General features: G+C 41.0%; 1 protein-coding gene across 1 annotated transcript in view; it reads right to left on the bottom strand.

The window, feature by feature from the left end:
* The window catches only part of pdss2 (prenyl (decaprenyl) diphosphate synthase, subunit 2), a 44514-nt gene that overhangs the window by 9091 nt on the left and 19347 nt on the right, over positions 1-16076 (bottom strand). Inside the window, exons 3-5 of the mRNA XM_074691253.1 lie at positions 10633-10831; positions 2744-2809; positions 574-747 (exon numbers count right to left, since the gene is read on the bottom strand). Coding sequence (XP_074547354.1) covers positions 574-747; positions 2744-2809; positions 10633-10831 — 439 coding nt within the window. The remainder of the gene's footprint in view (positions 1-573; positions 748-2743; positions 2810-10632; positions 10832-16076) is intronic.

The following is a 16076-nucleotide window of genomic DNA, read 5'->3' as shown; positions in this document are numbered from 1 at the left end:
CACCCTGTTTGAAGCAGATTAAACTCTTTTTTTCTGAAATTTAAACTAAGCTTAGTCAAAAAAAGTTCAGAGGGACAAGTTTCAGAACAAAGAAAGACTCAAGACTAGCAAAACATCATCCTCTGCATCCAAATCAAAAAAATTGTTACCATAGATATAAAAATATTAAAGGTTATAGTTTGTGAGAACATATTTTGGTGCAAGTTAACAAAAAGTGGTGTGTTGTTTAAAGAAGAATGAGTATTTTTATGTATTTTTGTAGTATTAAAGACATAATAATCCCCGAAAATGCTAAGTTATCTCAGTTTGACTTGAAGCTGTTTTAGTTTTATTGTTTTGTCATCTTAGAGGAATAAGTCACAATGAAACTTTAAAGAAAGCACTGCTCTCTCTTTGATTCATGTACAGAAATGAGTAACATCACAATTTTCCAACCAAGCCCTGCCCACTTCCACTCAGGAGAAAAACCAAAGTGGAACCATAAAGGGTTAATTTCTCACGTCAAATGATGAAAATGTTTTGATTTGTGACAGGAGGATTCTGCGTGTGGTGGGATGCTCAGATCAGACTTACTTTGTGGCCCAGCGACAGGTGTTTGCCGTACTTGTACGCCAGTCTTTGGGACTCTTTGTCGTGTTGGGCGAGCTCCATCGCAGCTTGACAGCTTTTAGCCAACAAGGCGCCGTGGGACAGGAACGTCTGCTCCTCCCATGATGCCATGTCCACGCCATCAGTGAGACTGTTCTCCTGTTGTGAATCAAGAGGAGAGGACGCTATCAGCCTAAACATTTAAAGCTTCTACAACAAAAGCTGAAACTTAATGCACAGGAGTAAACTGCTTCTTTACACCTTAACTTTAACATTATTAAAACATGTAAATAAAGCTTTAACAAACTCAGTACAGTCTAACCAGAAAACAGGAGAACAACTGTAAATGTGTACAAAACGGACTGAAAACTTTGAGAGACAATGAACTGGGCTGTTACCTGATGACACTGTGGTCAGGTGGAATTAAGAGAGTTACTCATAAATTTATCTTAGCTTAAAGATTATCATTTAAAGAATATAGAAACAGAAGTTTATCGTGTGCTACAATCTGCTGACATGCTCTGCTCAGGTGGAACCAAATTTTAAACTTTTAATAAAGTGGAAAAAAATCTGAATCACAGTGACAGACATCATTTTATCATAGTGCTTGTTCACAACCGGTCTCAGCAGATGTCTGTCTAACATGAGTCTGGTTCTACTCGAGGTTTCTGCCTGTTAAAGAAAATCTTTCCCTGTCACTGTAACTTGCTGAATTCTACAAAGGTCTCCACTTATGGTGGATTTTTAATAATAACACAACTCTAAAAAGACTCTAGTGGCTGTTTATGTCAGCATCCAGCAGAAAGTCAGCTCACAGCTGCTTTGATCCCATCCTAGCACAGCCAGGAAGGGAAACCAGACCCAGATTGAGCTCAGTTATCCTCAAGTAAAGGATGAGCTTAACTCTCAGAATCCCTAGCACTTTTTGCTCCTGTATTTTTTTTTACTTACTGTGGTCTCATTTTTCTCCATTAAGTGAAGTGAAGTGCAGCACCTCTTTAGATTCAGCACAACCATGGCTTTAGGCTGATGTAACTCTATGTCTTTATGTAGTGAAAAAAAAATTAAAAGCTGTAATTCATGCATTTTAAGTCAAAACATACAGACCCAAATGATTTATTATTTGATAAATTAAAAACTGTTTATATTGTAAAAAATTTCTAACTGTGGTGTGACTTGACTAAATTCAACTAAATTAATGAAAGGCTTTGTAAGTCTCTAACCACATATCAATATTTGACAGGAGAAGAAGCTTTTTCATTTGAAATGGATTTTAATAGATGACTTCATCAATGAATAACAAATACATAAGCCTAAACAACTAAACAATGTTGATTTTCAATCAAATATGATTTTAAAAGGTGCAGTTTAAGGAACATTATCCCATTTTGAGCAGGTTATGTTGTGAGGCTAGACCACTAAAATCAAGGTCCCAAGGACTTTCTGTAAACTCGTGTGCATGTATTTATCTAACTAGTCCGTAAAATTTACAACTTTGAAAATTAACAAACTAAAGCTGGAGATGAGTAAACCTTTTTTCACTTATTCAGTCAGTTCCCTGGATGCTGTCGACCATGCTTTAAGTACTCTACCAGGGTTCAGTTCAGGTTTTGGGACATTTGCAGATTTTTGTATAGGTTTGTGGTGTTTCCACATTTCCCTCTTCTGCAAAAACTGAAGCTTCAGTATTTTGGTCATCAATGCTCTTAAACACTTTCGTTCATTTTTTTACTGAAATGTTCCACCAACCGAGCCGAGAACAGTGTTTTATCTCAAGTTGTCTGTCGTCAGTCTGGTGTCACTCAGGTGTTTTTCACATCAGGAGGTTTCACCTTGTGCATGGCTGTAGCTGGTTTGCTGAGAGTTCATGCTGGACTTCAACTATAAACTGTGTCAAAGTATGTCAACTTTTTTTTTCCTGTAATTAACCAATGGTAATTAATGTGTTGAAGTCCCAGCCCTAGTTTCCTACATTTGAATTACTCTGATGTGTACTCAAAACTTTTATTATCATGTCTAAAGTTTCAGAGTTCTTACTGAAGTGGCACATTTTCTGTAGTTTTCGATGCTTACCTATAAACATTTCACTCAGATTTGTTTTGCTTTACTGCTTCACATCAAAGTTAGTCTTCAGAGGGAATAAAAGACGACTCACCTCAGGATTCTCATAGTAGATTCCTTGAACTAAATCACCGATGGCACTAGAGATCAGTTCAACAACCTGTGAAGTGAGTAAAGACACAAATCGGTTAAAATAGGATCATGACTTAGACATGGCTTGACGATGAGAATGATCTACAGTTATCATGTCAAAAGACACCTGCCCTGCTGAAGTGTCCTTGGACTCAGAGATTGAACCGATAACCTACTCCCTCATTATAAATCAATCTGCCTAAAATGTAGATGTAAATGAGGTTGATCAAAACTGACACGCTACTCAGTTCACCCGTGACATTTGTAATTAAAAACCATAATTTTCCCTGATTGAACCACGAGCTAGCAGCGCTCTCATCTGAACAGCTGGTTTGGTGAATAAATCAGAGGTGAGATGAGGGTCGGAAACCAGGTGAACTGCTGCAAACTCAGCTGCTCATTACTGGGCCGTGGGGGAGCTCCTGTTGGTTTCAAAAAGCAGACGAGGGCGAGGCTTCCTTCATTGTGTTTCATATTTACAGCAGAGTCCAGCTGATCGAGACCTGTCCAGTCTGAGCGGCTGGAATGGAGCTGAAAGGCAGATGGTGGGATGAATTAAGACTGTGTCCAGAGAGCAGACGGGTTAACAAGGTTTAGGAGTGATGATCCGGCTTCAGGGTCCTTTACGGTATCCTTTCCCTCCACAAATCTAGAGATTTGTTTCACTTAGTGCCTTTGAGCAGGGCTGGTATGCATCATTTACCCTTTGCCACCAAAATATGCATAAAGCGGTGGTTTTCTACAGTAATAGCATGAAGCAGTAAAAAATAATGCCTCATTGAACTCAGATAATTCAGCAGCATCCACCTTAAGCAAAAGAGGCTTGATGTATTCTCTATGAGAGGAAAGTGAGCTGACTTCAGACCGTTTATGACCTGGAAGCTAGAAGAATTATTTCTTAAAACACAGTAAAAAGATCAAACAGAGCTTTGTTGGAGTACCAGCAGTTTTTTTTAAGACTGCAGTTGCTGGTTTCCTCTTGCAGGGGGCATGCATGACTACATTTCAGCCTACAGAATCACTTCCAGACCCTTTCAATTTCCAGGATTAGAGGATGCTTTTTCCCTATCTGAAGTCCTGATTTTATGAATGAGTGAAAACCTGTTGTCAGCGTCTCGGTCCATCCCAGCGGTCTGTATGAGTAATCAGAGGCAACGTCTGACCACTTCAGATGAATCAGGTTAATTTTAGAGCTCTTTCAGCTCATCCCAGACATCCTTGCTTCATCATAAAGGTCTGGGGACGCTGGCCTGCTCCGTCAGACTCACAGCGCCCTTTGGGGAACCGAATCCACCACGGGAAAATATTGAGGAAACCTGAGCCGCGCCCACAGACCTGGAAGGACAATGTGCCTACAGTATTACCAGATGTGGTGTCTCTGCCTGCTTTGGGAAGTGGGGGCCAGTGGGGGTCTTTTTTTGGAAAGTATCAGATAAGCCCTCCTCCTGCCTCCTCCTTACTCCATTCCCAAATCCAGCCAGATCGTGTTTTGCCGACAGGCCTGCGAGGGGGGAGAAACCGGAGCTCCATGGTGGGATTATTTTACAGTTTATACAAGTAGCAGCATAGGTTTCCTCTCAAGGCCACGACACATAATCCCCAATGCTCTGAGTGCCTTTAAAGAAAAAACGGATGGTTTATGAGAAAAACTTTTAAGGCTGGAACAACTCCTCATTCGCCATTTGGTGAATTAATAAGGACGACAAACAATGACCATAAACAAAGTGTAAACACAGAAAAGAACAGCCAACCAACTGTATAGTCAGTTGTTCATGCTAGACTCCAACTGTTCAGCTTAACACACTCCAAGATTTAGACCGACAGATATCACACATTCAGCAGATTAAAATGAGTTAGAGAAATATTTACACCCTCGGGTGATTCTCAGTCTAAAACTGAAACAATACATTCAACAGTTTTTACAGAGGTGATCACTGAAGGGGTTTAAAATATGTGTTTAATAAGAAGACAGCGGGTCTAATGAGGGGTGTTTTATGGTTGAATGATAACAACTGAAGCACACAGTCACATTTTGGACTTTAAAACACTTTTCTTTGTATCCCTGGGGACAAGATGTTTCAGGGGTGCACATCAGAGGGTATTTTCCCCAGGGTTTCCAATACTGATAAGGAGGAGGAAACACCACAGGCACCAAAATATTGGCCTGAACTTGAGACTAAAAAACAAGCTTGTTCAGTCTTGTGAATGTGAAGTGTTAGCTTAACTAGTTGGCACTTGGATTCTTGGTCACATACACATAAGTGATATTTTTATGTGGGCCTAGAAGGTGGTCACATAGAAGGTGGTCACATGTTGCCACGAGCTGGGGCTGCAGCTTTGTCTAACGCTGCTAAATGCATTAAAGCTCTACTACCTGGATGTAAACAAGGCGCCTAGTTTGGTCTGGTAAATGTAGAGAAAGAAAAATGCTTTCATTGTTGGTGTCTTCCAGTCATCACTCAGCTGTCTTCTGGTCGGTTCAAAATGCCGCTGCACGGTTTTTAACGATAACTCAACGTCGCACACATATCAGCCCAGTTTTGTTTTCCCTTCATGGCTTACTGTTTCTTTTAGAATTGATTATAAAATGTTACTTTTTGTTTTTAAAGCCCCTCCCCATCCATCTGATTTAGTGTGTGTTTGTAACCCCATCAGAGCCTTGTGGTCCACAAACCAGCTCTTGCTGGAAGATCCCAGAGCAAGGACCGAACACTGGGGTGATAGGGTCTTCTCAGTCACGGGGCCCAGGCTTTGGAATTAGCTGCCCCCTGACATGCGCATCATTACTGACTTTGGGCTTTTTAAATCCAGGCAAAAAACTTGTTTTTCAGACTGGCTTCTACACAGTAATGGGGTAAGATATTCTTGCAACTACAATTGTATTGTATTGTTATTATATTGAATTTGAATTGTTTTGATCTGATGTTGTTGATTTTAATGGGAAACACTTTGGTCACCTTCTGTGTTGTAAAGGACTCTACAAATTAAAGTTGATTGATTGATTAATAAAGCTGTTTGTAAGCAGTGCCTCCTTAAACTGGCTGAGCCACAGGTGGAGTCACATGAACCAAAGGAGGACCAAAGTCTGTTGGTCCCCTGTCTGCTAATGACAGCCACACTCTGTTTAGCTGCAGACTCTATGAATCCATGTTACCCTGTGTTGAACAAATAGCGCTTAAATTTGACCTGTTTTAGTGTTTTCTTACCTTTGGACAATGTAGAAATCAAACAGATGTGTTAACTGTGTTAAATTTCTTGCGCCCCTTGTTTTAAAACTGTATCTTGTGAATTCCCATGATGTGAAGTGAATTACAGAATTTATGTTGAGTCAATTAAACTCACAACTGTACCATTCCAGGGGAATGTTTTTTGATGCAATAGTTGGTAAAAATGACAGGAACAATTTTTTTTTTCTCCAAAGACACAAATGATGATGTCTGGGAGTCTGTAGAGAATCTAACACATCCAAAAGTAAACGTTTGTGGTATCACCTTTAACATTTGCTTATCTTTTAACCCAGACCTGGGCTACAGATGGAAAAAAGGGTTCTGCACACACTGTACCACTGTGTTTCTTTTATTTTGAGAAGGATGATGTTTGCATCATTTCTATATTGACACACTTGTCCCTGTGAGCCCTGTGTGAACAGCAACAAAGTGATGAAGTGATGGAGTTCAACAAATCTAAATTCAGGCCGTCTTTAACTGATGATCCCGTCTGTCAAGGCGCTTGTTCAAGCCCATGACAGACCAGGTTTTTCTAAATGAAGAGGTAAGGTGAAGTGCAAAACATTCAAGCTATTGTTTTTGTGTTATGTTACAACGTTTTTCAGTATTTGTGGAGAGTAACAAGCTAAAAACAAAATGAAACTCTGATGCCATAATTGTTTTTGTTTTACCTCTAAAGGAGTATTCCCTATTTTTCTTATATCCCAATTTCACATATTTACAGATTATCCTCATTCTTCTGGTTACCAGTGATAGCTAATCAAAATATGTAAATAAGAGAATTTTACAATGGGAAAAAAAATCTATACAGAGCAGAATTAGGTTCACGTTATTGTTGGTGCAGCCCTCTGACACAGTCCAGGTTTGTCATGTGGCCCCTCATTTAAAGGGGCCTGTTTTAACCCCTGTTTCCTGATTAAAGGTCAGGGAAGTCATTTTCTAAAGCAGCATTTTTTATGTTGTTACAGATACTCCTATAACGCCATAAATAAAGTGGCTTGACAAAAGAAACTGCAGCCTCTGTGGGCCTGTGGTAATCCATCTATATTTTTATTTCAATGAATTGAGACATGTATTATCTTCTGAGTAACGGAGATGAGTAACGGCTGGATATCGAGTGTCCGTCTCCTTATTACGCTAAAAAAACTTCCTGTGGGATGTTTCCTCTGGTTGTTTCGGGTTACATTAAGGCTCACTTTGTTTGGAAAAATACAGGACTCTCAGCTCCAAGCGTGATGTGTGAAGCTTTACTTCCACTGGAGACTGAGTGGGACTTTTCTCACCTTGATTATGCTCCAAAACTTTCTTGTTGTTAATCAACAACTAATGTGGTTATCACTTATCGTTGGTTGAAGCCCTGTCGCTGTAAATCAGCCTTTAAGTGAGAAATACACATCAAAGAAATGTAACAAACAATCCAAATAAAGGCTAAAAAGCTTTGCAGAGGAAATGCCACACCTTTACAGTTTACTTCAATTCTTTAAAGAGATTGTTGTCACTTCTCTGGTTTCCTGTACCAGGCAACACCATGAACGCCGCCAACTGCACATCCTAAGAGGGCGTCTCCACGCTGCCATAGATCAGACATAAACCAGACTTTGTGCGCTGAATAAGAAGCGTCAGGGAAGGTGATAAGGGCTGGTCCAGCTGATGGCACAGGGGGAGCAAAGATGGTTATTTTGATCCACTCCGGCAACCACACTGTGACGGAGCAGCGTGGTGACAGTATCTGTCAGTGGGGGTTACCAGAATACAGAGAAGATATGATCTGTGGTGCACTTACATGACCACCAAACACACTTACCCACACACACATAAAAAACTGAACACTCAATAAGAAGGATTCCCTTGTCTGGGAAGTCGGATTCTCCTGCCTGAGAAACCTGAAGTGGATTGGTGGTCAGAAAAGGGCAGTCCTCTGAAAGTTTTTGGTTACAACTTTGTGTTGATTAACTCTTTTTACACGGACACACCAATGCCACATCAGTAACTGAGCCTCTGGGTGATCACTCAGAGTTAAACACTTTTAACAGGAGCTGAATTTTCCACAAAGGCTTCTCTCCTCTCTGAAACAAGTAAATCAGGTGATCAAAGTCCAAAAAATCCAGAGTGAAGGAATAAGACATCATGGGAGCAAAATGAGCTGTTACAGGTTTGTTTGCAGTTGCTTAATTTGCTTTTTGCTTGGTTTTCCTCTGGGTGTAGCGTTCGCAAGGATTTTCAGAGCTGAAATGATAAGTTCAGTTCAGCTTTAAATGCAATGAAAGACAAATGTCAATCACCTCACCACTTCAGACAGAAAAAAAGGTGAGATGGTTTATGGGATTCAGGCCTTTTTGTCTAACTGATGCAATGTTTGAAATCAAAAGTCTACGTCACAACTTTCTTGGATCAAGTGTACTTCAACCTGCTCTGACTTTTGATTCACATGTTTCGTACCACAGAGTGTATCTCAAACAGTTCTGCTCCTCTAACAGGTGTTAACAGGTGTGCTCCCCTCCGGTCACGTGTAGATTTTTTCTAACTTGTGTTCAGGTGTTTGTAACTCTATCTAAAAAAGCTGAGAAGAGACAGGAAGTCGAGGATGTAGAGTAACAATTGACATGCAGCGCAGGGTTGTGGCCTGGAGTCGATCCAGCGACGAGGACTACAGATACAGTTGGCATCCCATTAAATGTCACATCTGCTTTGTGCTGATGAAGGAAACAAACTGCTTGCTAGCTAGAGCTGCTGCGTGTCCCTCTGCACCATGAATAAACAAATCAATGTGAATTTAAAGTTTCAGATGAGCCAATAGGAGAACACTGTGAACAAACAGGCAGAAAGACAAGTTTAGTCGTCTGTGGGATCGAAAGTTCAAACATTTTATGTCTTGAGTCAGCACCTGAGTCTCTTTAATGTATGATTCACTTTATTCAAACAGTGTACTAACTTTTCCAGAGGTACCATTAATGTTGACTCAATAGTTGAAATACAAGAGAGATATCTATTGCTCTTTAGATACTCACCTGTGTTTAAACACCTGTGTGATAAAACTCATTGTCGACAACAACAACATCAATCAGCAGGTGCACTTGGTCTGATTTAATTTAAATTCTTCATTGTTTTTTAGTAACTTGTCTGAGGAGGTTGTTAGTGGGATTATGACGCAAGCATGACGTGATGGCAGCTACAGCAATCATCAACCCCTCCCCAAGGTGCATGATCAGCCAGTAAAAGATCCGAGGAGACACACACACCTTTAAGAGCCAGTGTGACCATAAGTGTGCCGTGCTTGAATGCTATTCACTTCTTCTCTCTGGCCCTGATCAAAAGGAGGGCAGTTCTTCGGCTTCAGAGAGGTGGGCTTTAGCACGGTATACTTCATGCACAAGCACAAGCAGCACATGACGTTTGATCGCTGCGACTGCTCCTCTTGACAATCAGTTTAAACAACAGCAGGGGAAGTAGAGGGCAGTGTGGGACCGAAACGACTTCACATGAGTCAAAAAGACACTTAAGTTGTATTGGTGCTCTCTGTGTCTCACTGTGCTGACTCTAATGAGATGGCGCTTTGTGTAAACAGATGCTTCAAGATGACATAGACGGGTCATGCGTTTGCCTAAAGTCTGGCTCACATTGGAGCAGTGTGACCACTGGCAGTACTTTCCAACAGAGGGACAGTGCTGCAGGGGGTCAATCGTGCTTGATTCAGGACGGTTCCAATGACCAGTATGACAGCGCTTTAAGAAGCTAGCTCTGTAGTTGAGGGAGCACTGACCAAGACTGTGTGACAGTTTCCCGTTGTGAGTTTGGAAATAAGTTCAATTGGTTATTCAGTTGGATGGAAGAGTTTAGTTTTTCTTTTTTGTTCAAAAGAATAGTTCGTTTTTAGCCCCATTTCCAACAAGCAGTTCAGTTCAGTTTGTCTCGGTATGGCACACATTTTCACAGGATCCCATGACAGACCCCCGATTAACCGAGATGAACTGTCCCCCTTTTTGGGACCCTCTTGTAGGAGTGCCAGACTAAACTGATCCAATCCTGGAAGGTGGAGCTACAACACTACAGTCCGCTGATTGGTTGAAAAATCGTCATCTCCTTGTGACAGCGGATGCTGTGTTTCTCCTGGCAGCACAAAGTCTCCTCTTTGTAACAAAGAGCCACGTGCCAATCACAAAAAAGACGAACTTCTGGACGTGTACCATTGATGCTCTTCGTTTACTGTGTTGCGTTTTTCTTCTTTGTTGGATTTATTAGTGGGGTACACTGAGTCACGCTGCTATGGCGTCACGCTATCATGTAACTGAGGCGGCTATCAGCATCCAGCTTATATGCTGCCTACCACAAGGGGGCACGATTGGCCGTGGAAACACAAACAGGATCAGGCTTTTTTGATCCAACCTGTACCAAAGTGTACTGATCCAAACAAGACTGCTTGGTAGAAACAGGGCTTTTGTAGCTCCTGTTCATAGTCATTGTTTTTGCATTTGGAGCGATGCACTGAGTTTGGCCGTGGTATGGATAAAAGAGACTGATAATGTGTATGTTTTCAGCTCATATTGGGACACAAGTGTTTCTTTTAGAAATCACTGAACTAGCAAAAAATTAACAGCACTTTGTTTGTAACTAAGGGACATCTTACCTTTGTATTATTCAGTTCAGCGAGGCCAGTGCAGGCGTTTGCCAGGAGGAAGTCTCCGCTCAGAACAGCCATCTTGTTTCCAAACTGCATGTCCTTCAGCGGGCCGTCTGAAACCGTCCACTCCTTCAGGTTAACTATCCCACGATGCACCAGGAAGGCCGTGTGGATCAGCTCAGTGATTTCTGCCAAGTTCCTCTGACTATGAAACAGAGAAAAGGAATATATTTGAAAATTACAGCTTTCCCTGTCAACAGCTTCTAAGAAAGGCGTTCCCGCGGCTGACAGCCGAAGAGCTTTCTGACAGAAACCTTTTCAGTGTTTCTATGCAGATAAAATATGCAGGTTTGGCCAGTTGAGGAACTCATTCAGAACAACATGTACAGGTGTGCTCAGCGCAGAGGAATCATTAAAAAACATTTGTGGGTTTCATTATAACCTTCCAGCTTAGTTAGTCAATAAAACGGCGGCGTTCAGATTCTGGAGACTTGTTTTTATTTGACTAAAATATACAACACTGGCAAACAAAGCCTGCTGGGATCATCACAGTTAATTAAACTGCTGAAAATTTACAGGCTAGAAAACTTTAATGAAGGAATAAGTATGTGTCTTTGAATAATAAGACAATTTAATACAACCACATTTTCATTTAGAAACCCTTCAAAGTCAAATCCAGTGTAGTCGGAGTACGAAATGTTCGACATCTTTCCACTCAGGGTGTCAAGGGGTTGTGTAAAAGAAGAAATTAAACTTATCATTAGCAAATAACAGACATTCTTGATTATGAGAGAAAAGACATAAAAGTGGTCTTTGAATGGAGCCTTTCAGCGCAGCCTTAGGGAGGATATAATCAAATGTTGATTCAGCCATCGGTGGGGGATAATTAGGCCCCTCTCCATATGGGAGCAGCTCGCCACGCTGCGACAGGAGGGATCCATCCAGACGGGGTTGGGTGCGCTGATAGCCACTTACGACCTTCTTTCAGCCGCTTTGAGAACCTGATGAGCCAGTCTTTGCTCTGTGCTCCAACCCCTTCCCATGAAAACACTCTCTTACACACACACATACACACATATATACACACATACACGTCTTGTAACCAGGTAATTGCCGTGTTCGATGTCGGCGTGGAAAAGATGTGATTAAAATTCAATAATGTCATCTATTTCCCCTCTCAATCACACCCATTGTCTGGTTGGCTTCTTTGCTCGGTGACGCAGAGCAACAACACGGTCGCCCCGAATGGCTGTTAATAAGTTCAGGGTTTAAATAAAAAGGAAATTAACAGATTGTCAGTTGTGTGCTCAAGGTGCCTCTAAGTGATGGATACACTCGACAGGTTTCGAGAGGAGAACTCATTGTTACAAGAGAGGGGAACAAGAAGGAGCGACGGCTGAGTTTTTGTGTCAGAAAGTGCATATGTACTTAAATTGATTTCCAGTTCAACTTTATGGTGACTGTGTGCAGTGGAGTACAAAAAACAATCCATCCAGGAGGAAACACATCAGCCTTACTGATGTCTGATGTTTGAAACACATTAATAAAAAAAGAGCAGTTCTTTGTTAGTTATGGCTTGGTCACTAAAGCCACAACCATAGACTGTATAAAACATGGATGAAGCATCCGCGACGTCATCTGTCTATTCCTGTAACTGTGAAATGAAGCCAATTCGCGGCCACATTCGCTAGGACGCCGGCTGTGAGTTTTTCTTCAAGTAGCTACAGGGTGGTTGGCGGTCACATGACCTGAGCTGTGCCTCTGACTGGTAAATCAAACAATCTTAATAACTTCTAAACCACAGAGATAGAAAAAAAAAAATCACTCACCGTTCAGTGTGTGCTGATAGTGAAATAAGCGGCTCAATATGTTTTTTGAAGCCGAATAAGTTTTTATGGCTGGGTGTGTACGTGACATCCTGTCTTTCTGCAGCCAGCTTCAAGCAGATTCTTTAGCATAGGCTTCATTATTACTAACCGGATGTTGCCCCTTGGCCATAACTAACTAATTTAAGGATCTATCCCGGTTATGGTTTCCACAAAACTCCACAAGTTTTTGTGGAAACCCCACAGAATGTGTGCCATATTGAGTCAAATTGAACTGAACCACTTGGTGGAAACAGGGCTTATGTAACGGGTGAAAGGCGTCAGATGGTGAAACTGATGAATATCGATTGGTGTAACCAATGTTTCTCATAAAAGAATCTGACATAGTGCAAACAAGTGACTAAAAATATATTTTTTGCAGTCTATTACACTGTGAAAATTAATATATGATTTAAAACCAACTGACCCAAAAATAGAGAGAAAACATCAGCCACCACGCTGTTCAGTATAGATCAGTTCAGATTGGTTCGGTATGGATCTGTGAAGCCTGATCCTGTTTGCATTTCTAGAGCCAGCCATACACAACAACGTTTTATCTGAGAACGCTGAAACACAGGGAAAACGCAGTGAAAAAAAATCTGCGTTTACACGGAAACGCCAAGGGACTGATAATGCTGTAGTAAGCATGCCAGGCCTGTAGGTGGTGCTATAACTGTCTTGTCCAGAAGCAGTTTTCCGGAAATCTCCACCAAAGTAGAGTTGATCTGATCATCTGGTCTATTGGGGAATACTAAGTACAGAAGTGGAGCAACAGATGCTTATTTTGTTAAAGACAGTCAGCAGATTCAGCAGATTGAGCAGCACAAGCACGACATGCTAGATCGCTACGATCGTAACAACGGTACTGTTGTCCTGTTGTATGCGCTCATGAGGAGCGGAGTGTGACATCAGCGTTTCCACTGAAAACACCGGCTTACCGTTTACACGGCAATGGTGTCGGCAATGTTTCATAAAAATTCCACTCTGGAGGCCATTTTCAAAAACTTGCGTTTTAGGTCAGCTGAAATGCCGTTTCCGTGTAAATGCTAGGCTGAAATGCAACAAAACTTTTGCTTTCAGCCTAAAACCGTTGTTGTGTAATCAGCCCCTAAAACAGGCAATGGTTTGTTCTCTATTACCACTAGTAGTGACGATTCTTTCAACCAATCAACAGATTGCAGTGTATCTAGCTCCACCTTCTGGGGTCGCATTGGTATGTCTCACACCCCAACAGAAGGGTACTAAAATGTGGGACGGTATGGATCGGAAATTTAACAATCTGTCCCACATTTTAGTCAAAGGAATCACCACAAAATGTGTGCTGTATTGAGACAAACCCAACAGAACCGCTTGGTGAAGATGAGGCTAATGATGCCTACGGCACACTGACTTGCTTAGTACAACAAAACCCATGTTATCAAGTTTTGAAGTGAAGTATTTTCAACGTACTTTGAAATGATATGACGCCAACTAAAATGCAAACTACACATTCAAACAAACATCTAACATGTTTTTTTTTAATAAGTTTAAAGCATATTTTTGATACCAACCCTTATTTGTCACTGTATCTCATACTGTTTGTCCATCATGGTTAGAATGATAGAATGATAGAATGATGTTACAGCTGTCTCTAAATGATGTATGGATTTTGTTGTCCATTGTCAAATGATCTGGTTTCTTTAGCTGGATGGAGCTGCATGAAGTCAATGCAAAGCAGCTCCACTGGTAAAGAAAGAATCGCCATAATCAATATTTAGACCAACATAATATCTGATGCATCTAGTCTGAAGATTAAAAAACACAGCTGCTGATTGGCCAGTAGAGTTTTATATCAAACAGCACACTCATTTAAAGCAGGTGGAGGGGTTTCTCTGTTTCTTTTTTAAGTTTTCAGACACCTCATGCTTTTGTGAAATCCTGCATTAAGAATCACTATCAAGTCTTCAAGAGCAATTTCATCGAGTAAAGTCACAGGCAAAATACTGAACAAATCCTCAAAAAGAAGAAATTTGGAGTATTGGGTCATTTGTCCCAGAGATCCACTAATGGTGGTCGTGCTTTTTATTAGAAGACACATTTTTTTGTTGCTTTGCTTCATGTCTTTATAAATCCAGCACATTTGAAAGTTCTTAAGAGACAAAAAATCTAAAATAAAAGGAACCTAATGAAGGAAACACGCAGATTCTCAGCCAGGAAGTGCAGACGCAGTCCTTCAGCAGTTGGATCCACACGTGTGGGGAAAAACGCGGAATGACATCACAGCGGTTTCAGCAGCAGTGATCAAACCAAACTGGTGTCCCACCGGACCTATAGATCATGGCCTAAGGTCTGTCGAGAAGCCCCTGATCAATGAGGGACAGAGGTTAGCTCCAAGCACACAAGAACTGGACAGCCATTAAATGGGAGAAGATCCTGTGGTCAGATGAGTCCAGTTTCCAGCTTTATCTTCCTCCTGCTGATGTGAGGGGGCACTGAAGGCTAGGACAAGCTTTTTCTCTATCAGGTACAAGGACCTACTTTCAGCATGGTAGAGGCAGGACCAGGGTTAAGGGATGAGTGCTGCTGCCGTAGCTCATCTCAATGTGTGTGATCACACACTGAACTCTGACAAGGACTGAGCTATTCTCCAAACCCACATGTTCCCTTCTGCACATGCTCAGTAATGCCTCTTACCACACATGGAGCACAGGATCCAGGTCTAAGAGCAGCCAGCTCAATACCCGGATATGAGCCCCATTGAAAATCGGTGTTGGATTAACACAAGGTCTGCTTCAAAGCATAAACCAAAGAATTTAAAATAACTTAAAAGCGTAATTCAAGAAGAATGGGACAAGATGAGCTTCAACAGTGTGAGAGGCTGGTGAAGAACATGCAGCCAGGATCAGAGCTTCACTGCTGCTGATGGCAGGACAACAAAATATTAATCTGATAATGTGATGGTTTATTTATTTTTGGTTCAGTTCTAAACTCAATCTCTGTTACTTGTTGGCTCTGAAAGTAAAAATATTGAGACCTGAAATATTGAAACTATCAAACACTTTTTTTTGTTAGTTTTTCTTGTTAACACGACCAGTGTGACTGCGCCCTTAAAGAGACAGCTAAACAAAGCGCTTCAGACCGTAACTGAAATAAGGGTTTTCTAAAAACCAGTGTGAGAAATATGGAGATATTTTTTTAGCTGTAAAGTATGTAGACATACTATGTGCGTACCTGTGGGACGGTATAAAGCCAAAAAAGCACAATAATCTCTCTTCAACGGAGTTTCTTTGTTGACAGCAACTCCTGATCTAAGACATACAGTATATACATATATATAACTGTGTGTTCCTTAAATATGCTCAGGCTACAGCGTGTAAAATTAAAGCTGAGTTTGTCTTCTATCAAATACTGGATCAAAAGTATAACTTTATTTTACTTTTTCATACATGAAGGTTTTTCCCTTTAGTACCAAATACTTCTTTAAAGAATGTATAGCCTTGAATATTTGGCTGAAAAAAAGAGTTGAGAAAGATTTTTTTACTCCTTACGAACCAGCAGACTTCAGTCCTCTCTGACTCAGGTAACATCAGCTTGAGGTAACTAATC

This window comes from Halichoeres trimaculatus, unplaced genomic scaffold, assembly GCF_033239565.1.
Source record: "Halichoeres trimaculatus isolate MK-OKI-2021-1 unplaced genomic scaffold, fHalTri1.1 fHalTri1_scaffold_17, whole genome shotgun sequence".
In the NCBI taxonomy this organism is placed as follows: Eukaryota; Metazoa; Chordata; class Actinopteri; order Labriformes; family Labridae; genus Halichoeres; species Halichoeres trimaculatus.
The sequence above is the reverse complement of the archived record's forward strand: the minus strand, read 5'-3'. Positions and strand labels throughout refer to the sequence as shown.